The sequence below is a fragment of the Mycteria americana genome, chromosome 12 (assembly GCF_035582795.1).
Source record: "Mycteria americana isolate JAX WOST 10 ecotype Jacksonville Zoo and Gardens chromosome 12, USCA_MyAme_1.0, whole genome shotgun sequence".
Classification (NCBI taxonomy): domain Eukaryota; kingdom Metazoa; phylum Chordata; class Aves; order Ciconiiformes; family Ciconiidae; genus Mycteria; species Mycteria americana.
In genome coordinates, this window is record NC_134376.1 from 16,939,509 (window position 1) to 16,967,502 (window position 27,994).

Here is a 27,994-nt window from a genome sequence, read left to right on the forward strand (position 1 = left end):
CTGTCCAGCTAACTGCTTGTTGAAAGCATTTGCGAGGGCTCATCTAACCCACAGAAATTGCTCCAGACAGAGAGCACTGACTCCAAAAATGTATCATACAACATTTAATTTCTAACCCTCTTAGTCGAAAAAAATAAACTCAGTTCCAATAGGAACTGGCTTGTAATGAATTTAATGATGCCTGTGTGAGGTGTGTAAATAGCATGTGTAAATAACACCTTAGCTATTTGGCTGTAGGTGACTGTAGCAAACACATCAAGCTATTGTGCTTCCGCTACAAACCTGTCATCACACACACCACCCCAGCTGGCAAATCCTCTGCCTTTTTTTTTCCTCCCCAGATGTTTCAATCTCCAGTTTGAAGCTGACATCTGGAGAAGTGATGTTGCAGAAATGCTACACATCAGCAGGCCAAATATGGGATATGCTATGGAAATTAAAATGTAGTGACAGAACAAAATTAATGGACTTTGAGATGCAAGTCAATAAGTGATATAGTGCCTGTCAATAGTTTCCTAATGCAAAAACAGATGAGAAAAGTTGTTATACTGAGGGCCCCCCCCCCCCCGAAAACTCTTATACTGTGACATCTGGCCGGACAGAGTTTCTGAAAAAAGGCACCCTCTGAAATCTGCCTCCCTCCAGTTAGTCAACATCTCTCCAGTGCGCTGCTCTGCTCATCACTCCCACATCCTTGTTAAGCCACCCCAGTCCCCTCCCATCTTTTCATCCTTTGTAGCCATTTTTGCCAAGACAAAAGTACATCTGAAATACCTCCTCCATGGTATTTTGGGGTTTTAGTCATCTCAAGAGATGAGACCGCAGGCAAAGTGGCTTATAAAGGGGCACAGCGGATGGACGTTTTATCTGTGGGTCTCTCAGCGTCTATCTCAGAAGCTGGACAAAAAGCAGAAAGACAAAGAGGGTAGGAAAACCTGCTTTAATGAACAGGTTCACGAAGAAAGGCTTAGAATAGTCCCTCAGGGAACAGGCAATTGCTTTTTGAGCAGTGGGCAGAAAGCAGATTTTCTCTGCATTCTTTGTAAGAAATCTGTTCTCATCAGGCTTGTGAAAGATGAACATTTCTGCTAGAGCAGCAGTTATCTTTTTGGTGAAACCATGAAGGAAACTGTCATTGGGATTTTTGCAGCAAAAGGCTTTGAGTTGCGAAAAGTGGTGATTGTGTCTGCCAACAGCAATGGACTGCTTGGTCCTTAAGTCACAGAAAAAAATTACTTAAGGATTTTGGTGGAACAGGACCTCTGGAGGTCTGTGGTCCAACCTCCTGCTCTGAGCAGGTCTGGCTGAAAAGCTAGAGAAAGTTGATCAGCACCTTGCCCAGCTGAGTTTTGAAAATCTCCATGCATGGAGGTCCAACCACCTTTCTGGGTACTGTCCCAGGGCTGCACCACTGTCATGGTGCATGGGAACCAGAGCTTCCTTTGTCACTACCTGTGGTGACCTTGTAACCCCTATGAGCAGCACAAGGTGTGATTTGATCCCCCTCCATCACCTCCTCCAAGGTGACCAAAGCCACTCTCTCAGCCACCGCAGCAGCCCTTCACTGGGCTCTCCATTCTGGCCCTGTCTCTCTTGTACTGGTTGGCATACTGTCCAGAAAGATGGACAGAAAAGTGAACCAAATACGCTGGCTGTATTAAGGCAGTTTTCAACATTATTTTTTTCTCTGTAGACATGCAGAGGAATTCTCCAGCAGCTCAGACCAAAAAAGAAAACCTCAAACCCCAACTCTGGTCATTTTATTTACACAAGGAAGAATGCAGGAATTCTGACTTACTCCAAAGTATCTTTGGTTACCCTGTATCACTACAAATTTGTTAAGAGTAGAACTGGCTAACCCACAATCCCACTGAAGACACAATTGCAAGTTTTAATTGGGGTAACTACCACAGCCCACAAAATGTAGCAAGACACAGCTCCTGCTGCACTTTCAGAAATGTCAGCTGAGAGAAAACAGAGGTAAGTAGGAAAAAGCCATCGGCTAAGCAAATGTGATAAATTTTCAGGAAGTGGGAAGAAATAAATTGGGAGCTTAGCTATTTTGAAAGTAATTCCTATTTTTTCAGTGAATATTTGTATTGGCTCTGTGTTCCTATCTTTCCAGTCAAAATTCTGTTTCCCACCATGTGACGACGCATTTTAACGTGAGGCCAAAAGGGATCCATATTCCAACTAAAGCAACATTGATGTGCACATTGTACACACACAATTTGCCTTCAGTAAGGCTGCCTGGAGAAGGGCAAGAAAGTTTCAGATCATTGCAACCAGATGTGGTGTCTATCTCAACCAGCTCCTAGACTAGAAAGTGAAACAAGCTTCTGACAGGCAGCAATCCGCAGTAAGGGAAAAGGCGTTCCTACTTGGAAAGAGAGCACAGTTTACAGTCCACTACGGGAATATATATATTCTACTATGGGAATACAATCTGCTCCTGATTTCAGTTCTTGCATGTCCTGTTTGGCCACCCATGACAGCAGAAGGATGAGCAGATGGGGCAGAACCAGGTTCAGCAGCGCTAGTTAAATCTTCGTGAGTGTCAAGACCTTTGGTTAGGGTAGACATGCTCTCAAGGACTGCTGATTTCAGTATAATCACCCCCAAACTGTGCAGGAATGACAGGAGGGGTTGCCTTAGCAATAGCATTGGTTGGCAGAGAAGGTGTCTTGGATTTAACCTTGCTTATCTAGCCACGGTCACTTGAAAGTTGGTTGCAGAGAGGCTTGGAGGTCCTGGAAGAGCTGGAGCCTGATCACCATCTTTGCCCAATTTCAGGAGCCACTGCTCAGCCGAGATGATTCGTTAAGCACTGATTTACCTTCAAAGCCTGTTAAAAAACACTTACATAGAGATCCAGCTTATACTGCCAGAAAGCATTCCTAGTTAGTTTGGAGGAATTACTACCTCAGACAGAGTAAGATCCATTAGCAAATGGACTCATTTTTCATTACTAATTACATCTATATTGGGGTTTTCCCAACATAATTTTATTGGTCGGGGTATGATCTTTTGGAGGGGGTTTCTTTTCTTTCTTTTTTTTTTTTTTTCACATTCCTAAAGTAAAAGCCACAGCAAAGCTGCAACACAGACCTGTCTTGACTGAAGCAGTGGGTTAAGGACAGAGATGTTAAAAATGAGTGAGCACTGCAGAAAGCATTAGTGATTTACATGCAAAAGCAAACTTTACCTATGTTGTATTTATGTCCCCAGACCGTTTTTTTCCCTGGGAATATCTGAGTTCCCATCTCTTCAAAAGAAGGAGTTTGTTTTCAGTGGCAGTTCTTGGAACTGGAACACTAAGTCTGATGCCAACTGAAAAATTGATATGCAGAGGGTGCACCCCGCTGCTTTCCAGTTACTTGAATTCCCACCCCAGAGTTCAGGTTGCCTGCGTTTTTCTGGGAAATCCTGCAGCAGCAAATAATCACATCAAACCTAAGGGATTTGTTTGAAGACAGATTTGAGGGTTCAAGAACCCTTTTTTTTAAATGAGACCTCAGACAGAAACTGGAGATCCGTCATGTTTAAGTTGCTCTTTGAGCAGTGGAACAAAGCACAGTTTCCTAGGCTCCTGTGTCCCCTTTCCCTTCATTTCCACAATAAACTCTGTCTCCTCTCTGTCTCCTCGTAATGCTGTCAGCTCCCCCATTCCCCCCACCACCATACACCACCTACCTCCTGTGTCCCATAAGCAGCCTGCACTGGCTGGCCAGTACATCTGTGCTGACCGCCTAGAATACTTCAAACAGCGTAGGGAATTGCCGAGCACATTCTTGTTCCTTTTTGTAAGGAGGGACATGATTCCAGATCTTTCCCCTCGACCTAGAAACCGGGTTTTATAAAATCTACAGGAACTCAGCCTGCAGATTCAAAAGGGAAGGAGATAGATATATAGACAACGTAAGTGTGTACATTTTCTTATCCTGGGAAAGAAGGTGAAAAGGGAAATGTAACAGCAATTTCAGTTACAACGACTAAACTTGAAACGCAAACCCAGGAGAGGGGGTCTCTGTCTCTTGTTCTGGCTTGTGAGCCCTAAGATGAGCTTTTCTCTTGCAGCATTTATAATCATTCTTTTAATCCATGAGGACAAGCAAAGTGGAGTTACAGATCACTAGGAATATAATTAACTTGCAGTGAATGCAGAGCGAATCTTTTTGTTGCCAGCACTGTTACACAGGCAGTAAAGCCTTTCTCAGATTGGGTCCTACATGCCAACAGTTCTGGTCAATGATTATCCCTTGCAAAAAGCTTGTGACATACTCCCTCCAGTCACCTGTTTACATCCCAAATGTTCTCAAGTTCTGCTATTTCAAGCTTAACTCTTGTGACCTTAGTCAATGATATTCAATCCAAGCCTCCTTACCATATCCTGCAACGCAAACAACTTCAGGTCAGTTTTAGTAACCAGTGCTATGTCATGCCTGTGGTCAATGACTCTAAATATGCCCACGCCCATATGTTTCCTAAATTTGGATGTCTGTGATAGCAAACAACAGGGTCTGGGTGGGCGGTCCTGTTTCACCAAAGAAGACTTGGGGCATTTTTGCTCTTTGAACATTTTCTTTCACCTTTTGAGCATCGCCTGGAGGAATTTACATTTATTAGAAGAGATCAGCTAAGCAGGATAAGCAAAACAATTGTGACTCCTGCAGAATGTCTCTAAGAGCTGGATGAGTCAGATAACAGATCCACTGAGCAGAAGATATCTACCTCCAACGGCGGCCAATTGCAAAAGCTTACAGACAGTATAAAAACAGGTCAAGTATACAGTCATATTTCTCCTAAATACTCCACCAGACCCAGTGGTTTGTGGCTCAGGGACTTCCCGAGTTAGAGATGGTGTGTCTGTGTTTAATAGCTTGGACAGACTTTTCTTCCTGGTATTTGTTCAAAAGGTTCTTGAACCCCTACAATGCTTTAGTACCCACAGCGTCCTATAGAAATAAGCTCCTCAGTCTATGTGTGAATTGTCTCTTTTTGATCCTGCCACTTTCTAGGCCAGTTTCTTTCCTTTTCAGTCTTTGTTCACCCTCTCTATGCCAAGTTTTATAATGAGCCGCTAGGACAGAGCGTGACTGGGTCCCATGCAGGACATAAGCTTCTGGTCTCGTTTGGAAAATGCTCTGTTGTTTTCCCAGGGGAGCTAGTAAGTAGGTGACCAGTCTATCCCAGTACACTCATACAATACAAGCATCACCTCTGCAAAGTTCCCTGTGGTGGTTACCAGTATATAATGAAATGACTCTCAGCAGCTCTTCTATATTTACAAAGGGTACAGGATTACTCCTGTAAAAACAAATTATCATTATCAGCTCAACTGCATCCTAATTTGAACATTTTTCATCTGTTACGAGACATTGGTGGAGCTTATCTGAACTACTGCTAGCAGCTGGCATGTTGACATTGCACAGGATGCAGAAAAACTGTTATTCCTCATTGTGTTACCCTGACCTCAGCTTTGCTGACGCACCTCATTTGTGCCTGCTTCTCCTCTTACTGCTCTAGGCTACACATGTCAAAGGTGATTTGTTCTGTCCAGGGAGTATGGTCATGGCAGCAGCAGCAGCACATGGAAGAGATGTTAACCTCAGCCAGTTCAGGGAGCTGGTTTAAGCACAGCTCTGCAAGTTATTGCACTGGTACAGTGGAGGGGAAACTGCTCTGAAGGAGAGAGGCAAGAATAAGTGGCTGGAGGCAAAGAGCCAGTGGAATTTCTTAAATTGGCTTTTACCCTGCATCCAGCACATTCTGAGCACTCTCAGCAGAGGGGCAGTGCTGGAGGTGGCTAATAGCTCTCAGGCTTGCAATGCTCTGACTCTACATACATGCACACATACGTACATATATATACGCACAAATCCCCCCACACTCTCACGTATGCTCTTTTTCTGTTCTGATTGATTTATCAGGCATACTTACAGTACGACTCCTCTTGATTTAGGAAATACTGAATAAACTGTCTTTAACACCTTCAGAAAAGAAACTACTGTGTTTACAAAAGCTTGGCTGATGGCTTGCGGCAGCTCCATCTCATGCCTCCCAACCTCCTACTAGTTCAGCCGAGCCTTTGGTCTCCAGCTTCTCAGTGTTCCTGCCCTGTGCAGCTGGGAGAGACCCCAGGCATGGCTGTCCTTATGGCACCACCAAAACCAGTTTCACTGGGGATACTGCATAAGCTATCAGTCCTGCAGACATAGTGGGCAGAGCCCACCAGCCCAGCAGTCTGCCCTGCTCACTTGGTTTTTGCATTTGTTTCTCTGCACTGAGCAATCTGTAAAGCCAAGCATTTCTGTCTTGTCAGAGAACAAAAATGTCTTGCATACAAAACAAGAGACTCAGTAGAATCCATTAATATGTTACTAAATAGGACTTGCCTGCCCTCTCCGGTCCACAGCTGAGGCTCCCAGGAGGTCTGTTAATTTACTGTTTTCCCATTACATGCAGTGCACTTGTTAAGATTCTTTGCATCCTGAGTGCAAAGCAGGTGGAATGGTATCCACCATGGATGTCACCAATTTAGAATAAAACATACACAGCTGCTTACATAACAAGTTGAATGGGCTTGGTTCACAGCACTAGATATTTGATCTGCGGCTCAGCTTGGGTGTGGGAGATACCAAAGTAGCTACAAGCACCTCTCCCTTCTAGTAGCAGGATAGTTCTGGTACTAATTTGAGGGCTGTGTGTACCTCGAACAGACGCTGGTTGGAAATAGCTCTGAATAAGACACACTGGCAGTTGAGGGTAAGTAGGAAGCAGCAGCCAAGACTGCATGTCACGAGAGGCCAGGAGTGGACGTCATAAAAACCCTGTGCTGTTTGGAGCGTTTTCATCCACAGGAATTCTTCAATAGTTGGCTTATGAAATGTTGCAGCTGTCTTGCAAATGCTGGCGAGAGTAGCGTGGCCATGTGAAGTGGCCAGTCAACCCATTGGTGGGGCACTGACTCCATGCCTCTTTCTAACTGGACAGAGGAGGCTTTCAGCAGATACCGCTGAAGCTTGATTTGGTACTTACACAGAGAAAACTTGAAAATCTGTCCCTTCTGCTTTCTTCTGCTTCCATGCTGATCTGCTGTCCTCACTGTAAAAGGCTGGTAAGTCAGCAGTCTGCATATCCTGGAAGCTGTAGGGAACCACTCTGCAAACACAGTTTTTGCTCCAAGAAAAGCCCAGTGCACTGTATGCATGCAGTGTGCTACAGACCCCAGGGTCTCCGAAAGCCAGATTTTCTAACCTCGGATTCCAAGTCATTCCCTCTCACATAAAAAAAAATAAAATGTTTTTGCCCAGTAGGGAGGGAAACTTTAATCTTCCCAAACAGATCAGCTTTTACAGGAGGCTATTTTAGGTGTTGATTCTGTAACAGTGAAGTTATTGGACAAATGAAGAACATGGCATATGCCGTAGCTTGGAGCAATTCGCATTCCTCAGGTGCTAAAAGCTTTAAATACTTCCTTTGGGCATGAAATAGATCTGCCGTCAAAGAAGCCAGCATTCCTGACAGTGCCTGTCCCACAGACTCCCACAGGAGAAAGTCTGGAGAGCTGAACTAGTCTGACCCCAGGAAATTCTTCCCACATCTCTCATTCTTGCTTAGTTTCTCCTTTAATTTTCAGAATTTGTTGAAAGGCCAGTTTGATGTTTGGTTATCTTCCTTTTCATGCACTTTCTTGGTCTTCCTTTCTTATATTAATGCCACATTAAAGCTGGGTTGTGAACCATGCAAGTCAGGAAGTCCAAGATGCTCTTTCGGAGAAACTCAGTCAACGTTGTTAATGATTTTTAAAAACTTCTCTTGTTGTCTTTGCTAATAACACAAACAGCTGATTTAAGACTGGACATAAATGCATTCATGCAGCCAGCAGGTAATATCTCTCCAGGGAATCCTAACTCTTGTGAGCTTATCTTTGTCCATATTGACTAAAACAATCATACAGAGATCTCCAATTAAAGTATCAATAACTTGAAGCTGTATGCATGTTTCCTTCCTTTTTTTTTTACACCACTACAGTAGCAGTGCTATCATACTTCACAACAATGATTTAAGGGCTTTTCAGTGCATTCTTGGTGTTGTTTTGGGTTCCAAAGTACATTAGCTGTTTCTTCATGGTCAAAAAGAATGGATATTGTGTAACAGACTCTGAATTTGCTCCATTCATGGTTGGTTTGGGGATTTTTTTACATCTTCTTATTAAACAGGAATAGTAAAATTTGGAAATTCTGAGTTCAATTCAGGGTTTACAGAAATGTCAATGCTTTTTATCCGGCTTCCTCACATTTGAGCCCACCACTGGATTGTTAGTCCTCATTTCTGCCTCCATAAGGCCACCTTTAGCCACTCGTACACCTGGCTGCACCTCCAAAGCTGTTGGTGCCTCCTAAAATTTTAGTCAGCAATTTATCCTTCTTCCTTGAAAATTTATGAATGGGGTAGACACTAAGTGCTCCTTCTCTGCATGGCTGGCTCCTAGCTGGCGCTGTCCTAGCTAGTCCTAGCCTGGAATCAGTATTTTGTTATACAAATGGGAAGAAATCCATTTTGATCCATCGGACTTTCCCTCATACTCTTCGTGCAAACACTTGTTTATGAATCAATGGCCCTAACTGCCTATCTCCAGAAAGCTGTGAGCAAAATCGTATTTTGACCCTATTTTGACCATATGATCCATCTGGTTAAAAGCTGAAGCCAAGAATTTTTTCTGCAGGCCAGATACTTGTTACACAGGGAACTGAAGGAATAATTCATGCAGCTCTCTGTAAAGCCAGCTTGTGACCATTCATATTCATCGGAATGTATATTCACCCCTTTATTTTTCCGAGTATTATTAATATGAAACAGCAAGGACTGTGAGCGTGGATGCCGAAAACCAGGGAGAGTTCAAAGACGGCCTACAGAGGATCTGCCGCCCAGAAAACACGAGCTATGATGAGAGATCAAGCGAGCTCAGAGAAAAGGCTGTAAATCAATTTGATTGTGGACCATCGCCATCTACAGAGCGAGGTGTCAGGTAAAAGAGGGCTCTTCAGTCCTAACAACCGCAGCGCAGCTCTACCGGCACTTCTCCCTCGTCAGGCCCGCCTCCCCTCACGCCGCGCCGGGCACGCCCCACAGGAGAGCTCGGGGCTTCCGCCGGGCCTCCGGGCAGGGCCTGCCCGCGCCCCCCCGCGGCGATTACAGGCCGCGGCCCGGCCCAGGCGGGAAAGCAGCCGGCGGCGGCGCGGTGAGGCTCCGGCAGGTGCGTGTGCAGCGGGGCCGGGGCGGGCCGGGCGGCCTTGGGGCGGGCGCTGGGCCCGGCCCGGCCTGGGCCGGGTGAGGGAGCTCCGGCTGCTAACGGCGGGCTCCGAGGCCTGGGCCCGGCGGTGGCCCCGGCCCCGCCCGCCGCGCTCGGCAAGGCCGGCCGGGCCCGGCCGGCCTTGCCGAGCGCGGCGGGCGGGGCCGGAGCGGCCCCGGGGGAGCTGCGAGGCCGCTCCCTGTCCTCGCTGCAGCCGCGGCCCGGCCCTGCTGCTCCGAGGCCTGACTCCCTTTAAAAACACGAGCGTGCTAGTTAGTGTACTGTCTAAAACCGATGTGCTTGTAGGCTCTGCTTAGTACCACGTTAACCGTTTGTGCATAGAAAGATTTCACCAGCAGAAGTCGTAAATGCTTCCCGTGTATCTAGTAGAAAAAGCTGTGCGGGGTCTTGCGCTGCCTTCATGGCTATCAGTGCTGTTTACGCCTGTGTGTGGAAGTGACCCTTTCTAATACTATAAAAACTATTTTATGTAGATTGTGGATCAAAGATATTGCAAAGACTATGTAATAAACATGGAGGAAAAGGTAACATCCCCATTTCCTGAACACAGTTCAGGGGGAAAGAGGCGTGTGACCAGTTGGTTAAATAAGGTGTACAAATGCACTTTGAATAAGGTTGCACTGTGGTTTCCTAGCTCCCATGTCACTTCTGTTCTGCAGAGAGCGTCCTCTGGCATTTTTGTATATAACTAAGTAAACAGATTATGGAATCAGTAGTAGATGCTGTAGAGGTTTTGGGAGCAGAGTGATTTCACAGTTAAATGCTGGAAGAGCAGCTGCTGTACAGATGTGTCACAGAAGTTGTATAGTTTGGACCCTATATGGAGGAGAAATACCCAGTCTGTGGAAACGTGCTGCAAACTTGTTTTGAAAAATGGAGGCTTTTCTAAATAAGATTGACATGTTAGGAACGAGGCTAGTGTGGCGTGAGCGGGAGCGCCTTTGCTAGTTCAAATCTGTGTCTGACTCAACTTTTCACAGCCTCAACAGTCAGCAGTGATTTGCTGGTTTCCTGGAAGCATCTCTTTATAGAAGAGACTTTTGCTTTTGTTCCTCTATTATATCATCAGAAGTGTTTTGTCTCACTTGCCATTAGCAAGCTATTGTCACATACAGCATATTATCCAAAGCTGTGCGGGAAATTGTCCTCTCTCCTCAGATCTTTCTTTGTTTATATAGAGCCTGAAGGCTTTGTTCCAGTGTTTTGAAAATGTCCACTATGGTAGTGGTGGACATTACATCAGCTATTTACCTTCAGCTGCATTTGCACTTGTATCTCTGCAGACCATCATCTGTTAAGGCTTTCATCCAGTGTTCTGTTTTCTTACTACAACTGTTTAACAGTGTCTGGTAATGCAATGCAAAGTACGCACAAATAGTGTCTCTGTAACAAGGATATACTATACAGGTTAATCCTGATGTAGGATAAATGTAGCACAAGCCTTTCCTCTGGTTGAAAACAGAAGAAAGGGACCTTCTTGCTAAAGAGAGAGGCTCATAGCATGTGCATTGAATCAGTCCCAATTTAATCGTCTTGAGCAGCAACTTCGCTGTTACTGAGCCTGTCTCACGACTGATTAGAAAGTGTGGCTGTGACTCCCTCCACATGGTTTTGTTGGAGAGCTCAGGTTCTTTGTGCAAAGAGTGAATACTAAGGCCTTTCTTTGAGTAGCTTGGCCTGAAATCTGGAGGAAATAATCTCTCTTGCTCTCTCTTTAAGTCAAAGACTTCTCATAGGACTTCACATGCTCCTCCTTTGTAAAACTGGATGTGGAGCAGGTCCTCTGAGCAGGTTCTCTGAGCCTGAGCCTAGGGCTGACTTTCTCAGGAGGAGGTGTGAGAACCCTCTGCTTCCATGCTCATGCAGGGAGCAACTCCAGGATCCTTTTGCAGGTACATCTTTGTGTCTTTGCTGCTTATGCTTTTCTTCCTAGTCTTTAAGTTACTGCTACTTCAACAGGAACTTCTTATGTGGAACTCTCTTTGTGGATATTGTTCAGATGTTTGAGCATTTGAGTCATAAGTTTTCCTTTTTGTCAGTGCATTAATGAAGGCTTTGGTGAAACATCTTTGGTCATTGAGTCAAACCCCCACACCTGAACTAAATTGTTTCTCATGCAATATTAAGATTGAGGAAGGAATGTATTTTCTAGGGTCATTTTATAAGATGGGTACCTAAGACTTAAGTGTAACTAGTTCTGTGTCCCCTTATATAACTCTTTCAATGTGCTTTTACAAATCAGGAGTGTTCTCACTGCTGTCATATAGGTGGAAAAAAAATAAGACTTATAGCTCTTGGATGATTAGCCCAATATACTGATGTACATTTGCTACAAATAATGTAGATATAAAGAAAAAACTGAACTTTAGATGATTTTGAATCCTTATGTCCATTTCCTGATCAGTGTTTGTGGCCTCTCTAAATGCTGCCTTGCTTAACTAAATGCTGGCTTGGTTAACTTCAATCTCAGAAGGCTGAGCTAGCTAACATCCATTGTTGGTATTATATTTAACTTGTTTGCTTTAATTTAATATGCAAGTTTGGCACTCAGTTAAAAATAGCAGCTAGAATGTTGGGCGGGGGGGAACAGAACAAAACAGAATGGTTTGAGAGAGTCAACCAGAAGGATGAGTAAGTTGTAGTTCCAAAAAGCTCAAGATGTCCAGTAGGCAGTAGGAGTGAGGACTAGAATTGCAAGGACGTCTTGCAGGAAATGGCATCCCCAGCGTTCAGTAAGGTGAATAAAACCATTCATTTTGAGGTACTTTTGAGGTATTAGTAGGATCGCACATAGTGTCAAAGTCTGTCAGTGGAGAGATTGACTTAATATTTATAGTTACAGTGTAAACCTTCTTTCCAGAAGGGTTTTTTTGCCTGCTTCTCACGCTGTTATCCAGGAAGCTATACATTATTAACTTACTTCTGGTTACTGATAGGTTAGACTAGACAGGAAAGGTGGATGGAAATCCTTCTCGCTGAGAACTTGTTGAAGGATCTGGCTTAAAATGAAGCACCTGTGTAAGAGGTTATGGAACAAACAGACAACAGGCAGGAACAAGTTGCCAAACCAGATGAAGCCCCCAGGGACAGTGCTGCTAACGATGGTCTCTCCCTTCTCGCCAAAAGCTAATGCTTGTGGACTGGAGAGCAGCAAATGTATCACTGCTTTTTAAAGAGGGTTCTAGGGGAAGTCTGTGGGCTGCAGGCCGGGAAGTTTGACCACTACCAACTGAATTAGTAGAACATATAGCAAGGTCCAAATTATTGGACACCTGCATAAATATTATATAGCGGGGAAGAGCCAGTGTGGCTTTTGTAATGGTAAGTCACGCCTTAAAAAAATGTTGGAATTCTCTGAAGGTCTAAATAAGCATGTTGAGAGGTCTGGCTCACAGTCTGTAGTCCGATTTCAGGAAGCTTTTAAACAGGAGATCTCACCTGAGCAGCCCCTGACATAATAAGGGAGTTCCCTGTCATAGATAAACAGTGGGTGCAAAGATAGGAAAGAGGATGTGAGTAATTGGGCAGCCCTCCTGGTGGCTGGAGGTCACCGTTGGAGTGCCGCAGGCATGTTTTGTAAGTGACCTGGAAAAAAAATGTTTCCAGCTGGCTTTACCTTATTGGAGGTGGTAAAGAAGAGGGCCGATGGTGATGAATTGCAAATGTAAACTGATTCATGTGGGTGGGGAGCAGTCCTAATTTCACACACAAAATGAGTGAGTTTTTGGAGCCGTAATGACTAATTCTGTGAAGCTTTCTTCATCAGTAAAGTCTCAGTTTGGATAGTTTTACACAGGCTCAGGGAAGACTGCATAAGCTCACAGTTACTAAGTACACAGAAACTGTGCCTGGTTCAGAAGGTTCTGGTCTAGAGATATGGAGGATGTGTGGAGAAGCACTGTGTGCTTATTCTGTTCTTCCCTAGGTTCCTGCTTTTGACCTGTGCTGGAGAGCAGGACACAGGGAGACGTGTCCTTTGGTCTGACCCAGTATTGACAGTTCATATATTCCCACATAAAATCTGTACAACTGGGAATTCGTATGAGGAATTGTCTCTCCAGAAGTGGCAACGTGTTCTTACGTACGCATCTTCATCAGGCTATCAGAAAGACATACGTGCATGAGGAAAACTTTGCAGCTGCAGGTGTCTGGACCTGTGAGCCAAAAGTACATGCAAATTACTGGTGGGTTTTTTTTTTTCTTTTACCTCCTTTTAGTGAAAGCTCGTTAAATACATGAGGAAATACCTGCAAATGCAGTCTTATTAGAAGGATTAAAGAAGCCTGTGTAGGCTCAGTTGTGCCTTGACGACAGGGTGTATCTGCCGCTGAGCTGTATTTTACACAGATTTTCAGTGTCTTTCTGATTCTGGCTTGCAGGGCCTGAGACTAGCCCAGCAGCCCTGAACACTTTAGGCACTTGCGCAGACTTAGTCAGCTCTTGATCTTCCTTTTCTGACTTCCATACTTTTTTTGTGCATGTGTACACACATGTGCTTAACAACTTGTAGCTGGTTTGGTCACAACAGGATTAGTAAAAAGCGATTAAACCCACAGCTGATTCTTATTTGAGGCACAGAAGTAGAATTTGTTTACAAGCAAGAAATTTGTGAACAAGCAAGAAAATCTAGATAACAATGAAGAGTTGCAGAATTTGTCTGTAGACTCACATGTGAAGAGATGGTGTCTCTTACTTCCCAAATACATAGGGCTTGGGTACTTGATATGTACTGTCTTCTACAGTGCACTTTTTCATAGGCAAGAGGGCATTTTATATACAAGCAACATCCTTTATAGAAAGTGTAGATAGGCTTTGAGGCATAGAGTTTTATGTTTCATATCTTGGTATGAACAAGCAGGGAGACAAAGGGTAGATCGGGGGTTTTTCTGCCTTTCTGAGATGGTATTGCAATCCCCTCATTCTGCGTTTTTGCTTTTAAAGCAATCACATTTCTGTTTGTGACCCATTTCTCATGACTATAAGGCAGTTTGCTACTGCTGTTTCTAATGAGAGTTGAAGATGCTGAGATCTGTGTAGATCAGCCCATAGCAATGAAATTACAAGTGCCCTAAGGCTGCCGGTATAACATTTACATGAGAGCACTTGCGGCTTTTAAGAATTACTTAATTGGAAATGCAAGAGGTGCCAGGGAACTCAGATCCTGTATCTGATGTCGCATTCCATAAGAGCAGAAATTACCAAATAAGTTAATGCTCCACTCAAATTGGCCATGTTTTCAGCATGTCTTTATGTATGGCTGATGAACTGGAAGTTCCAGTTAATACTGTCAGAGAAGTCTAGAGGTACTGTCTTCAGCGTGAAGCATTCCCTTGACTGAGTCTTTTAGAGGGTCAGTCTGATATGGGGCAGTGTTCCTCCTCCGTGCCTTCCTTCCTGCAACCCTTTTTCCTATTCGCACCCTTTCTCCTAGACAGGACTCTCCTTTGCAAAGGCCACCAGGCAGTTTTGTCTGAGGCAGGCTGGTGACTTTGGACAAAATTTTTAAGAATTCCCACCAGGTGAAAACCGCAGTTCAGAGCCGAATACCTGGCATGGAGCTGGCCATTCTATGGCAAGTCTCTGACATCACTAAATCATTGCAATAAAGAATTAGATGTTTAGAAAAAAAAAATCAAAACTTCCCACCTCTCTGCCAGCCATGCCAATGTGATTTTTTTTTTTTTTTTCTGCCTATTTTTATCTGTTTGTCTGGATTCTTCTGAAGTGAAATGTAACACTGCTGGGGAATCAGCACTGGTGATCCAGAGTGTAGCAACGCCAAATTTGTTTCAGTGTAGTTCAAGGAAACTAGTGCTGGTGGATCTTCCTTTGTGAGAAACATCAGAGCAAGATAAAGATTGTTTTTGATGGTGAAGGTTTTTGTAGTCATTTTTAAAAGCTGATGATCTGGTGAAAACTGAGTGGCAACAGCTACTTAATTATGTATGTACTTCCCTTGCAGGTTCAGTTGTATATAGGATTGTTTCTCCCTTTCTAATTATGTATGATGTTGAACCTTTGCTTTTTTCTCTTACATCTACATGTGGCTGAATTTCAGAACCGATGAGGCATCTTCTAAAGCCTGGTGTCTTTGCATTCTCTTGTAAGAGTCCTTTTTTGAGGCTGACACTTTCCAAATTCAGTGACAATGGGGGAATTTAAAAAGCTTGGTTTCAGCTTTTTGTGTATTTAGCATAGGAGAAGCACATTCCCCACTGTTTTCATAGCCTTTTGTATAAAAAAAGGCTAAAGAGCATCTCCAGCAATGCCCCAGCTGGGAGGTGGTCTTTCGCTAGACCGATAGAAAACTGTAAATTGTTCTTGAGTTTGAGCTAATGATGCACTGTTGGTATCATGATCTCCAGCTCCAAAATCTCTTAGCCTATTTCAAAGTGCTTTATACAGTTAATAAATAAGTTTGTTCCTGTTCAACAGGTATAAGGACTGCAGCACAGAAAAAGAAACATTAACTTTTTGAAGCTCGCATAGTAAATTGGTGACAAACCTAGAACAATCTCGGGTTACGTAGTTGCCTTGAATACATACTGTTGACTGGAACAGACTGCTCTTCATCTTTCTGGTAGGTTGAATTTAAAGCTTATTTTGTGGAGGTTCTAACACAAACATTTCTATAGCATGATAAGTTTGTCACTGTGACTGTAAATAGGGCATCTCCCAACTCAAATGTTCTGTGTCCCGTGGAGTTTTAGATTCTGATCCAGTTACGTTACTGTTTAAAATGATTGATACGTGACTTCTGTAGACTTTCTGAGTCAGCACAATTTTTGAGGTGGTTGTTTCCTATTTTTTCTGTCTGCTTAACAGATTATGTTAGTTCCAGGTAAAAAGTATATAGTACTGGTTCATCTTTGTTTCCAATTTCTGAATTTCCTAACCTAACAGTTAGCAAACTTATTTTTGCTGCTAAGTGGAGCAGAGTTGCTTTTTATCTGCAGTCCTTACAAGATACTCAAACTGCAGTTTTCTGTTTGCTTATCAGTAGAGCCTAATATTTGCCTAGCCTGATGTAGGCACAGCTAAATCTGTCACCTGCTTCTGTAGTTTGCCTAGGTTGTCCAATTAGTTACAGACTTCAGATTAATTGTTGTGGAGAAATGTGTAAAAACAAGAGTTTGTAGAAATGAGTTACTCTTTTTAAAAAGCTTTATATTCCTAATTATGTTTATATCAATTTTCTAGAACTATGCCAAGAAAAAGAAAGCTGTTGGCTCAATTAAGTGCTCTCCAAAGCAACTCCAGCTTCCCTCCTTTTGATGCCTTGGAGAACCTGAACGCTACACCTGATGGGGATTCTTCTCCGAAAAGCAGCAAATATTTTGCGATACAGAAAAAAAATTCTTCCCAGCTAGAAGCAGATTTTTTCAACCAGCCCTGTATTAGTCTGGCCAAGTCCTTTCTGGGACAGGTAAGACATGAACACTGAGATTACTGTAGTGGAGCATGTGCTAGCTAATAACTTAGTGTAAAAGGATGAAATTCTTTTTTTGCCATTTGACTCCAGGGCTTTGCTATTTTAGGAATACAGCTCTCATTCCTTCTCTTGTTAAGTTCAGTGGAATTTAAAGACTAGTAGCTAAATCTATTTTGGATGAAGTCAGAGGAGTAATTTTTCAGGTTTAGTTTACTGTCACATTTCAGAATTAGTTTTCTCCTTTTTTTCTGGTTTTTCTCCCTTTTTTCTTTTTTCCCAGAAAAACCCTGGGGAGTTTTTCTCCCTTTTTCTGGTTTACTGAAATGTGCTTTGTGGTTTGAAGGTTGTTTCAGGCCCATTATTTTCCTTTCAGGTATTCATTTTTCTATTTTTGGCTCTTGCTTAGTCCAGTGGAAAGTAATGCTCTGCCGTCAGCAACATCTCCGTCTCTGCCTCCATCTTACTATCTTGTGATGCTAATAGCATGGCAGGCCCTTGGCCTTTCTTGACCAGCATCCACGGTCATAGTGTACTCGCATATTTCATTCTTATCTGCAAGTTCAGCAGACTGCTTGGTACTTTCTTTTACACTGCCCTGTATGCTTTGAACGTTGTATCTCATGCTACTTGCTTTTATTTTTGCTGTTCTGAATAACTCCATATTGTCAGTACACACGGTGAGCTAATGATCCCCTTTCTCAGGTTATTAACACAAATATGCAAGGCAGCACAGGCGCTAGTGTGGAGACATTTAGGACTCCACAGTTAAACTCTCTTCACTCTGAAAACCTCTATTCCGACCTTTTGTTTCTGAGTTTTCAAGCCATTACTTGTTCATGAAAGGACCTTCTCCCTTATCCCATTGCAGAATCTCTGAGGAATCTTTGGACCTTGTTGAAAGCCTTTGGAAATCAGAGTGGGGGAGATTAAACGTCTCTTCTGCTTAGTGAGTCCTTCAAAAAACTCTCCCGCTGTTTCCATGGGAGGGAGTTCCTCCAGTGTTTTCCCTATAAAAAGTATCAGTCTGGGACCTCCTAAACGGAATTGCAAAATGTGTTTTTAGTTTCACTGCTATGGTCTTATCTTCTCGGAGACTTTTTTATACCTTTATTGTCTGTAGGGTGAACGGACTCTCTGGGTTCTCATTGGTTTAGATAACTTTAGGAATTTGTTCCACAAACTGTTGGTTTTGGCTTGTCTTGCTGTGTCTAGCTTTTTTTTCTCTTCTAAGGATATTGTCTTGCTCGTAATTGACGCCTTTGCTCTGCTTTTTAACCCGGCTGGTTTTTTTTTGGTCTGTCTTAACCTCTCTCTGATACATCATGTGTGTCTGCTATCTTTATAGACATCCTGCTAGAGGCTTGCCTTTCCAGCTTTAACCTTTGGCTGCCTCTCTCAAGTTCTTCCTAACAAGCTTCCTCACTTTATGTAGTTTCCCCTTTTTGCTGGTAAGCAGAACTCTGATAGCTTATTTTTGGACCTTAATGCTTGTGGAAGGACACTGAACTTTCTACTTCATGGTCATGATACAAAGCTGTTTTTCAGGAATAAGTCTTTGGAAAAGACTTTGCATTTTGCTCTGGATCAGTTTGAGAGTTTAGTCTTTTCTTGTGAGATCCCCGATTACTCACTCTGCAAAGCATCTGATGGTGTCTAAAAAAAACACAGCCTGTGTCCTGTCCTACTGTGATATTTACTTGGTCTATATGAGGATACCTGAAGTCTCCCAGTAGTGATGTATTTTTTGTCTTAATGACTCCAACATCCTTATGTATTCAGTTACCCTGGGCAAATGATATTTTAGTCCTAATTCTATACTTTTCCTATTTAGGCCAAAATTACAAGCCAGGCGATTTCTATGTTAAATTTAGATTTTCTTTAAAGTATAACCCCTAGTCTCCCATGACCCGGTCTATTCTCTCATTTTCTTAGAATTATAACAATAATGGTAATTTAGTGTTTCTTTCATTATCTTCATTCTACCAAATTTTGGAGGTGCCTGGTATATTAATATTGCTTACCTTAAACATGATACTTGAGTTCTTAGAAACAAAAAGATACCCCAGAACATACACGCAATAAATGGCCTCTCAAAATGAACTGTCATGAGACCAAGATACATCCTCGGTGAGAAATAAAAACCTCTGTAAAATAGTTTACTGTGAGGTATTGTGAATGATCACCATTTTTAAACTGTTTAACTGTGAATATTTGGTGTGTCTGAAGAGTCAGGGAGATGCCTGCATGCTTTTAAAATCATAACCTAACCATTGCATTTCATCATATTGAAAGAGAAATATGTCCACATGGGTGTGCTTTTGGAGTGTTTACAGGCAGTTGCTAAACACCAGTGCTTTTCCAAAGTCACTACATTTTTCATAAAAATAATAAACTGATTGTTTTCAACCATTTGAGAAGTGCTGTAGGGAAACCATGATATAGCGGAGTTGCAACATTTGAAACTGACTTCTGGAGCATCCGTACTGGATCAGGTCAATAACTGCATTAGCAATCCAGCACAAACATCTGTTAGGAATTAAGCTTTGTTTCTTGAAGGTCATTTTTGAATGGCTGGTTTTCAAATATGGAAGCACTGAATACAGTATAATTAAACTGATAGCTGTTGCATAAATGAGACTATACTGCAGTATTTCTTAACCACACAGTAAGTAAAATAAGAAGTTTAGAAATCAGGTCAAACCGCAAAAAACTTTATACAAAATTTAGTGATTGTTTTATTTTTAAAGATAATCTTTTCACTGTCATGGTTTTTTCCCCTGCATCTGCTTTGTTTTATTTAAGGAGGTACCAGCAGCAGGGAACACACTGTAATAACAAAAATCTGTCATTGTCTGCCTGAAGCCAGTTCCCAGCTCTCCTGCACTGCCCCTCTCTGTGGTGCAGAAAATACAGAAATAGCACTGATACTCACTCTGGTCGTGGTTATCTCTATGGTTGGGGACTAGGACTTGTTTGAAACATCTCTATGGAGAGAGACTGTCTAATCATAGTAGTTATTTAATTGTGCCACTGTCGTATTTCTTCTGATCTAAAGAATATACGTTCATGATGCTTCAAGGTTGATATTGGTGGTGCTTTTTGCCTTAAAACTGGTGGACTGGGGTGGAGAATACAGAAAATAACCACAGAAGCAACTCTGTGGGCTTTATTGTATATAGGATCATAAATTGGTTCTTTACGATACTGCCACATTTAGACACTCCAGGCATTTTGTGGGGTGAATGACAGGTAGGAACTTCTTGTACTGGGCTGTGGCCTGGACAGTAGAAGCTCAAAAAGTTCACGTTAGCTTACAGACTGGACTGCTAGATGGAGAGGAGAGTACGTAGCACCATCAGGTCCTTTTTTCCGACTTCATTTCCACAGCTCTTGTGCTCTGGTTATTTTGTACAGAGGGTTGCTAACTGATGCACTCTGACCTCTCTTTCAGATTTTAGTTCGCAGACTTCCTGATGGCAGAGAACTCTGGGGGAGGATTGTTGAAACAGAAGCTTATCTGGGTGGGGAGGATGAAGCTTCCCACTCGAAAGGTGGGAAGCAAACTCAACGAAACGCAGCAATGTTCATGAAACCAGGAACTCTGTACGTGTATCAGATCTACGGGATTCATTTTTGTGTGAACGTTTCCAGCCAAGGTAAGTTGAGGCTGAAAGAGTTTTAATGCCTATAGCATGGGGCTGATACTTCAAGCTATGCTTGCCGTGTCGCAGTCACTTGCGAGCTCCCTATGGGCTCTGTGAAGTCAGTGACTTGGTGTCACAATCTTTCCTTGGGACCTGGGTTTTGCCATTGTGAACAGTATGTAACTGTGGACAGAGCGTGTTAACTTTCAACGTTACGAGCAGGGCCCATCTCCAGCTGCACAGTTACCAGCCTGGTGGGGTTTTGGTCCCAGCTGTGAGCTGTATGAGCTGTTCAGGCACAGAAATAAAGACTAAGGACTGGAGGAGAATCTTGACAGAGCGGAGCTTTCAGTTTTGATGACCTGACCTTAGTCTGCTGCCTTATTCATGTAATTCAGTGAACTTTGTTCCTCGAAAGTGGTGATGTAGAAGTAAATTTGCAGTCTAACGACAGCCTAAATCTTGGTGTCTGTTGTCCTGACAAGAAACTCTTCTGTCTCCTACCTTTATCTTCAGAAGCTGTAAACGTTGGCGAAAACAAAAAGATCTGAGATGTCCTAAGGTTAAGCAAGGAGTCACTGCAGGAGCATTTTAGCTGCTTTGCTGTATCTTAAAACCAAAAAACCCCCTCAAAGTTAAAATACCCGGACTGTTACAGAATCTTCCATCTTCTTTTATTATTCTTAAGATAATATAATCAACCCCTAATCAAATTATTCTGGAATTTACTGAGAATCTCCTTCCACAGCTCCTTTTATCATGCAAGTGTTAGTTCTAAAACTTTGGGTTTTTTCTTTCCTGTAGGAATGACAGCGTTTGCCTTGCACTAAAGCTACTGGTTAATTAGATACCTTGAAATGGCAGCAGGTGTTTCTTAGATAAATACTCATTTTGTTAGAAAAAAAAATCTCAAAAAGAATTTATTTTCTTTTTCACCATTTCAAAGATATAGCTTAAAAAAACACCCACCACTTGCATATTCCTAAGCGGAAAGCCAATGTTGTAACAGTGACCATTAATCCTCAGGTTTTGGCCTTTGGACAGGAGCCAAGCAGAAAACCAGGGCCAGGTTATACTGTGGGGGAAGAGCCTGTCTGTCTAAATGGAGGTCTGGTGGATGAACACATGTGAATTTCATTACCTTGTCTCTGCCAAATCTGCTTAGATAATGAAAGCAGAATGGTTCTTTATTCAGGATGGGATTCTTAGTGTTTGCAATATTAGGAATAATAATTTTTATTTACAAAAAGATGCTTAGCCTTTGAATTCTAGAAAGATTTCTTTGACGTTTATATTTTGGGAAATTTTCCCTTATATACCTGTGCTTAGTTTTATAGCAAATCAGTTAAAGAGCTCACTGTTGTGATGGATTTAGCTGGATTTTTTGTTATGAACTTATTCTGCATTAGCCTGTCGTACACGCAGCTATGCTGACACCACAGCTGTCACTACCAGCTTTGTCAGGAACGCACTGAAGTAAATAGCATGGCTGTGCATGTTGTGCATCACAGATGCATCTACGTAAGTAGGATTTACTCCTTCAGTATATTTGCCTATGTGCAGACGTGTTGAAAGAAAGAATTTGGGGATGAATCATACCTGAGATGCTTTTCCCATCTTAAGATAGATGGAGAAGAAGCCTGTCCTGTCGTTTTAGTCTGTGGGAAGGATTGAGGAAGTCGTCTTTTGTGGTGGCATTTGTGCACCTGGGTAGAAGGCAAAAGCATTTCATTTTCTGGATATGGGACAGATCTTGGAAACTTTGTTTTGGACCTGTCTGTGGCTGTGCATAAAACACAAGGAAGCGCTGGCAAAAAAAAAGTCTGTTGTGGCATAGCTTGGTCCCTCTTAGTAGCACAGACCACGCTGTGCTTATAGCGTGTAATCAGCTTCATCGTCTTTGTGCAGGGAATTTGATGCAAAATATCCAATTACTTCAGGGTCTCCCTGGGAATGCTGTGAAAACGTGAGTGACTGACCAGGAGACTATAAAAGAAATATGAACGTATTTCTGAAGGTATCGCTTGGAAAGACTGAACACAAATTACTGAGAGAACACCAAATGCTTTTCCTTTTCAAAGGGCACGTCTCCAGTGATGTCCCAAAGCTCTTTTCATGGATTTTGGCAGTGCAAAGCTGCAGAGCACCAGGAGTTAAGCAGTGGAGAACATGGGGTGATTGCATCTATTCCTGTATATCATCTTCTGCCTCCTGTGATCTCCTGGCATCTTTCATATCCCCTCCTCAGCTGTCTTCCAAGCTGAAGGTTTCCAGTCTACTTAGTTATTCCTTCCTTAGGCTATTGCTCCAAAGCTAGTCCATAACTTTGATCATCCTGGTTGCCTGTCCCTGAATCTCTTCCAGTTTTGTTAAATCTTTCTGTAGATGGAGGGGAGGAGCAGAACAAGTCTAGACATGCACACAAATTTCAGGACAGCAGAGCAACTTGCTTTGTATGTTGGGGTTTACAGCTGGGAATGCTGTATGGCATTGCTGCAGCAAATCGGAGCAGTGGAGAAGGGAAGAGGTCTTTCGATTTCCCTGGTGTCTTCAAACACACACAAACTGACCCCATCTTAAGCCATTTTAATTTTGACCTGGATGCATATTAGCAAAATTCATACTGAGTGACATTAGAATTAGGGGAAAACCTGAGGTTGATTTCAGGAGAAATCGGTTCTATAGATTTTCCAAATGACTCTTGAAAAATGTTTCTGTTTGACCATTGGGTAGCTTGCATCAAAATACTCATGCAATCATACACTGATTTTTAACAAAGCATTTATTTCTGGAGACTGTTGGAACAAACTAATAACACAAACTAATAATCACAAACGAATTCTTAGCTGGCTTAGATTAAACTACCTAGTTTTGTAGTGTAGACAAGTCCTTGTGCTGCTTTTAAATTACAGAATCCTTGTGGGAGGAAGGCAAGCGGTTCAGAGAACCAGTATATCCTAAGTACTGGCAGCGACTGCTGTCCTGCTGCTTCTCAGACTCTTGAACTGAGTGACCGTAGAGCTGATTTGGAGCCACTAGCTTGATGAAAGCAGCTGTCCTTTTACTGGAGAGAGATCAGAGCGCTGTACTGTCCCCGTGTTGCCTGTGTTTTGCTAGCTTCTTGGCACAGACACTGCACAGGGCTGTCCCAGACACACACGCTGTTGGGACCAGGCAAGCAGCATGAATTGGACTTTTGCAGCACACTTTGTTTTAAAAAGTAGTTTAACACTGACCTGAATAATTCTGGGGCCTTCCTGGTCCTTAATCAGCTCAGGATCGGAGGCCTATACGAGATGTACAAAGCTTTATATGCTGCTCGTACTTGCTCCCTCTGCTTAGCTTGTCAGGAATGGGACATTTGGCTCATGAGACTCTGGCTTCTTAGAGCTCTCTTGTTTTGATATGTAACCTTGCAGCATCATCTGTTTTAATACCAGGTGGAATAAACCTTCTCTTCTGTTTTCTGTATTTGGCTTATACTAGACTTCAGGCTCAGCGGTATCACTCGGGAATAGGAAAACGTGTGTCACCACTGGAGCTGTACTGGCAGAGGTGCTTGGTAGAGAGGCTGCAAAAGCATAGACTTTACCTGGAGAGCCACCACCACCGTAGTGTCCTCAGCCCAGCCTGATGCTGCCGACAGACATCAGAAGCACTTCAGCTGTAGCTTGTTGTTTTGCCACTTTGCTGGGGCAAGAAGTTGCAGCCGTTAGCATGTTCAGTCGAGCTCACTCGACTGCATCTTTGTGTTCATAAAATCATAATGAGCCGAAGGGCAGTCTCAAATATTCTGTCACTCAGGAAGGAGAAATCTTTGTGCATATCACCAAGATAAAGCTGCATCGTGTGGGATTTTGATGAGAGGTCTTCCCATCGCTGGGTCACATACTGCTACTGCCTGAAGCCACGGCGGGCATCACTGCATTGGTTTTTTTGAGAAATCATAGATGATAGAGGAAGAAGAGTTTATAGAAAAATATAACCGATGTCTTCCAGTGTGCATGAATCCTACAGTATATCCTGGCAGCAGCACAATAATCTTAGTACAAAGAGCCTTCCCTAGGCTTAAGACGTTGGGCTTCCCTCGCTTCAGGAAGAGGGTAAATGCCAGTCAAGCTTCTCTTTGACTTTGCTGGGATTTGTTTCTCTGGAATTTGCCAAGGTGTGTGTATTGCTGCCAGATCTGAAAGAATAGCTTGTAAATCGAGATCCCGGTGATGCTATGCCCAGGGTCACTGGACTTCCCCTTAACTTTTGGATCCTAGACTAGGATTTTGAAGGAAGTGTTTCGGGAGCAGTGAATCAGATGGGTGGAGAGAGGAGAAAATATTCTCCTCTCCAGTGGCCAAGTGTTGTTTCCAAGAATGAGAGCTGGAGCTGTTCCAGGGAAGGAGCAGCAAGCTGCACAGTGGGGGTGTGGGACTTCCCTATCGTTTTATCATTTCTAGCTGTTCAGGGAGAGCATTTGGCCTCTGCGTCGTCGTTAGATCCCAACTTTTAGCTTTGAATGCTACTCGTTATATGGAGTGACTCTTAGGCATGGGAGGGAGATATTCAGCTTCTTGGGACTGGCACTGCTGCTGGTGGCATGTCAGCAGCCGTATCCGTGTCAGGCAGATGCTGAAGCCAGATAACCCCTGAGAGCAAACTGCTGCCCGCTGCGGAGAGGGAGGAAGGCAGGCTGAAGGCTGAAGCACTCTGGCAGGCAGGAGGGGAGCTGGAAGGATTCGGATACTCTTTGGTAGTTAAAATAAAACTTCTGATGTGCAAGTATGCTCAGGAGGACCCAAACATCAGCCCAGAGGCATGGGGACAGATGGGGGCAGAGAAGGCAGTAGCTCATCATGGCATCCCTGCACTCTTCTCCTGCCTGCTGTCTCCACCTCTTCCCAAAGCTCTTGTGGTGTTGCTCTCATATTCAGGGGCTGCTGGCTCAGAGCAGAGAACGCGGTCTGTGTTGCACACAGCTAGAAAGAGTGGGAAAACATTCTCACAGAAAGAGCAGCCAGAGACAGAAATGCCAGGTGCCCCCCGGGCACGGCTCTGCTGATGCTCTGGGAGCACCTGCAGTTTCTCTGAGCGCTTGTCTCTCTTCACATGAACTCCCAAGGACTCAGTTCAATTCAAGTGTAACCACAGTTTCCACTTGCACTTGTCATGGATGAAGGCAAGTAGCGTAATTAGTGATTGCTCAGAATCCCACAGTTGTTCCTGGCGAGTGAGGCAGCGTCCCAATGTGAAGGATGTTTCTTTGTGCGTGGATGAAAGGCAGAATCAGGACATGGAGCATGTTCTTAAAAATCTAAAATGACCTTTGAGCTCTAAATCACTGTAGCACAGGGAAGCAGCTTTTGGCTGCCAGATTAGCATCAATCCCTTTCCTTAGAGAAGGGAGTGCCTGGGAGCAGATTGCTGACAGCTGTTGGAAATAAGTCTGTTGACTTCACCGAGCTGTACTGAGGGCAGCGGGGGCTCTGAGCAGGTTCAGGGCAAGAGGCACACCTCACAAAAGCCAGAAATCAGGTCCTCAGTTGATAGGCTCAGTTGGGAGCCCAGGAGAGTAATTTAGTGTGGGATCTGTACAAAATATGAGAGGGATTCTATTTTTGGAAATCGCAGGTCCTTAGGGATCTGTCAGTGCCTACAAAAAAAGCCTTTGCCAGGCGGGAGCGTGTCTCCAGATGTTTGAGGCTGGAGAGGGAGAGGGGATTCTTGCAGAGCAGCATCACAGAGCACGCAGATGCTGGCGGGGAGGAATGCCGTGGGCGGCCCCAGCACAAGGGGTGCTGTGTGGGGCAGCACACAGACCGCTTTACCAGGCTCTCCCCTCGCCCACTCAAGGTCATGAGAAGACCTTCCTTGCTGTCCAGTGGAAAATACCAAGGAACTGGTTATGTCCCACTTAGGCTGGAGGCCCTCATCACAGGGGAACGTCTGTGTGCTCAGAGCTGCATCTTTGCTTCACTGTGACCAAAATCGGGGAGGGCAGCTGATCACAACAGCTGTGGGGAGCTGAAGTTTCCTAAGGCTCCTGACAGGGTGGCAAACCACATTTGAGAAGAGAAGCTGTCAGTTTTCTTCACTTCTTGTCATAGAATGGTCTCTGCTGGAGCGATGCTCCCAGGGCCATGCATCCCGCAGCCAGAGATAGCGCAGCCCCGTCCTGCCCTGGGGCCCTGTCTTGTGAGAGCTTCCCTGGCACAAGGGTTCGGATCGCTCTCTGTTGTAGCTATGCAGTTACCCAAAGCCGCGGTCATCCCACCTGCTGTTACACCTCCAAGTGGGTGTTTGAATTGGAGCACCTGCAGCCAGGGCTCCCTCAGCAGCAGCCCAGACAGCAGCTGCTCCCAGTGCCTGCAGCTCCTTCCCAGGTTTCTCTTTGTCCAGCCTAACTCTGCAAGCTGCCTCTTTCTGCTGGCAGCATCCGGACTCATTCCTCCTCTCCTTTGTTAGCTGGAGTTCTCGTAATCAGAGTTTATTATAAATCCACTGGGTTTGGGAGCAGCTTTGGATAGGTGTGCCAAAACTGAACCATATGTGTATTTATTCTTGAACATTGTGCTGACATAAGAAAAGCCTCTTGCCCTCTGGCAAGCCTTGGAGCAGCAGCTAGACTTAGTAACATCAAGAAATGGGGTTGGGGAAGAGCAAGTCAGCACTGATGAATAAAGGACACAGAGCTATGGGACACTGGCCATTCAGAAGAGGGAAGGGAGAGCACTGACCACGGGTTAGTGGCTGACTCCAGAGCCTGGCTCTTGAAGCAAAGCGGCCCGAGAGAAGGACAGACCCTGTGGTTGGGCGCTGCAGGCAATTCCCTGCTCCATCAGGCTAAGCTGAGCCACAGGCTCAGAGCTGAACTGCTTCCTTCTGGTGGTGGGGCCGAAAGCTGAGACGTTCTTGATGAACGACCCTGTACTAACACGTGGTTCTTGTTCTGCACAGGGGAAGGGGCTGCAGTATTACTTCGCTCTTTGGAACCTCTTCAGGGTTTAGATGCGATGAGAGAGCTGCGCAGTGCTTCGAGGAAAGGACCCACAAAACTGCTGAAGGACTGGCAGCTGTGTAATGGGCCCTCCAAGCTCTGCCAAGCATTTGGGATTGATAAGGCTTTTGACCAAAGGGACCTGACTCAAGATGCAGCCATCTGGATGGTACCTGGACGTGACCTACCAGGAGAGCAGGATGTGGTAGCCACAACAAGGATTGGCATCGGCAACAGGGGAGAGTGGGCACAGAAACCTCTCAGGTTTTATTTACGAGGAAACAAATTTGTGAGCGTTGTAGACAAGAAAACAGAGAGAGAGATGGCAGCAATGGGACACTTCTCTTGCAGCTGACGAGTCTCGCAAGTGTGCCACCAACCAGGACTTGAGCTGTGCTCTGTATGATAGCTTCAAGCTATGTCATGGCAGCAGCTAGGCCACACATAGTGGCTTGGGGGTTTTTAACAATAAATGTACTTTATCACAATGAATGGGGCAAGGTGGAATTTTATTTGTGGGGCAGGCTAGCGTGGGTCTCCCAGCCAGAACTGCGGTTGGTTTTGGACGTTTGGCATCCCTTGCCAATGGATCCAGGCTTAATTAGGTTGGATGA

The 27,994-nt window shown here is 44.0% G+C and overlaps 2 protein-coding genes across 12 annotated transcripts in view; one reads left to right on the forward strand and one right to left on the reverse strand.

Annotated features, from left to right (window-relative positions):
• Positions 1-27,994, reverse strand: part of NPRL3 (NPR3 like, GATOR1 complex subunit) — an 88,307-nt gene that overhangs the window by 12,530 nt on the left and 47,783 nt on the right. The window lies entirely within an intron of this gene.
• On the forward strand, positions 9,101-27,872 carry MPG (N-methylpurine DNA glycosylase). 3 transcript variants are annotated; one of them, XM_075515407.1, is made up of 5 exons: positions 9,101-9,259; positions 15,752-15,896; positions 16,517-16,742; positions 20,200-20,404; positions 27,341-27,872. In XM_075515407.1, exons 3-5 carry the CDS (start codon positions 16,521-16,523, stop codon positions 27,733-27,735), a joined length of 822 nt encoding a protein of 273 aa, XP_075371522.1. In that variant the 5' UTR covers positions 9,101-9,259; positions 15,752-15,896; positions 16,517-16,520; the 3' UTR covers positions 27,736-27,872. The 3 variants fall into 3 exon arrangements, with proteins under 3 accessions (XP_075371522.1, XP_075371523.1, XP_075371524.1); XM_075515408.1 differs by having other exon boundaries at positions 9,114-9,244; XM_075515409.1 differs by lacking the exon at positions 9,101-9,259 and adding an exon at positions 11,020-11,208.

What these genes read in the sequence shown, in the direction of transcription:
- MPG (XM_075515407.1), top strand. Translation starts at nt 16,521, where the DNA reads ATGCCAAGAAAAAGAAAGCTGTTGGCTCAATTAAGTGCTCTCCAAAGC. An exon ending in CCAAGTCCTTTCTGGGACAG is followed by an intron (nt 16,743 to 20,199) that starts GTAAGACATGAA and finishes CCTCTCTTTCAG; the next exon opens with ATTTTAGTTCGCAGACTTCC. An exon ending in TGTGAACGTTTCCAGCCAAG is followed by an intron (nt 20,405 to 27,340) that starts GTAAGTTGAGGC and finishes TGTTCTGCACAG; the next exon opens with GGGAAGGGGCTGCAGTATTA.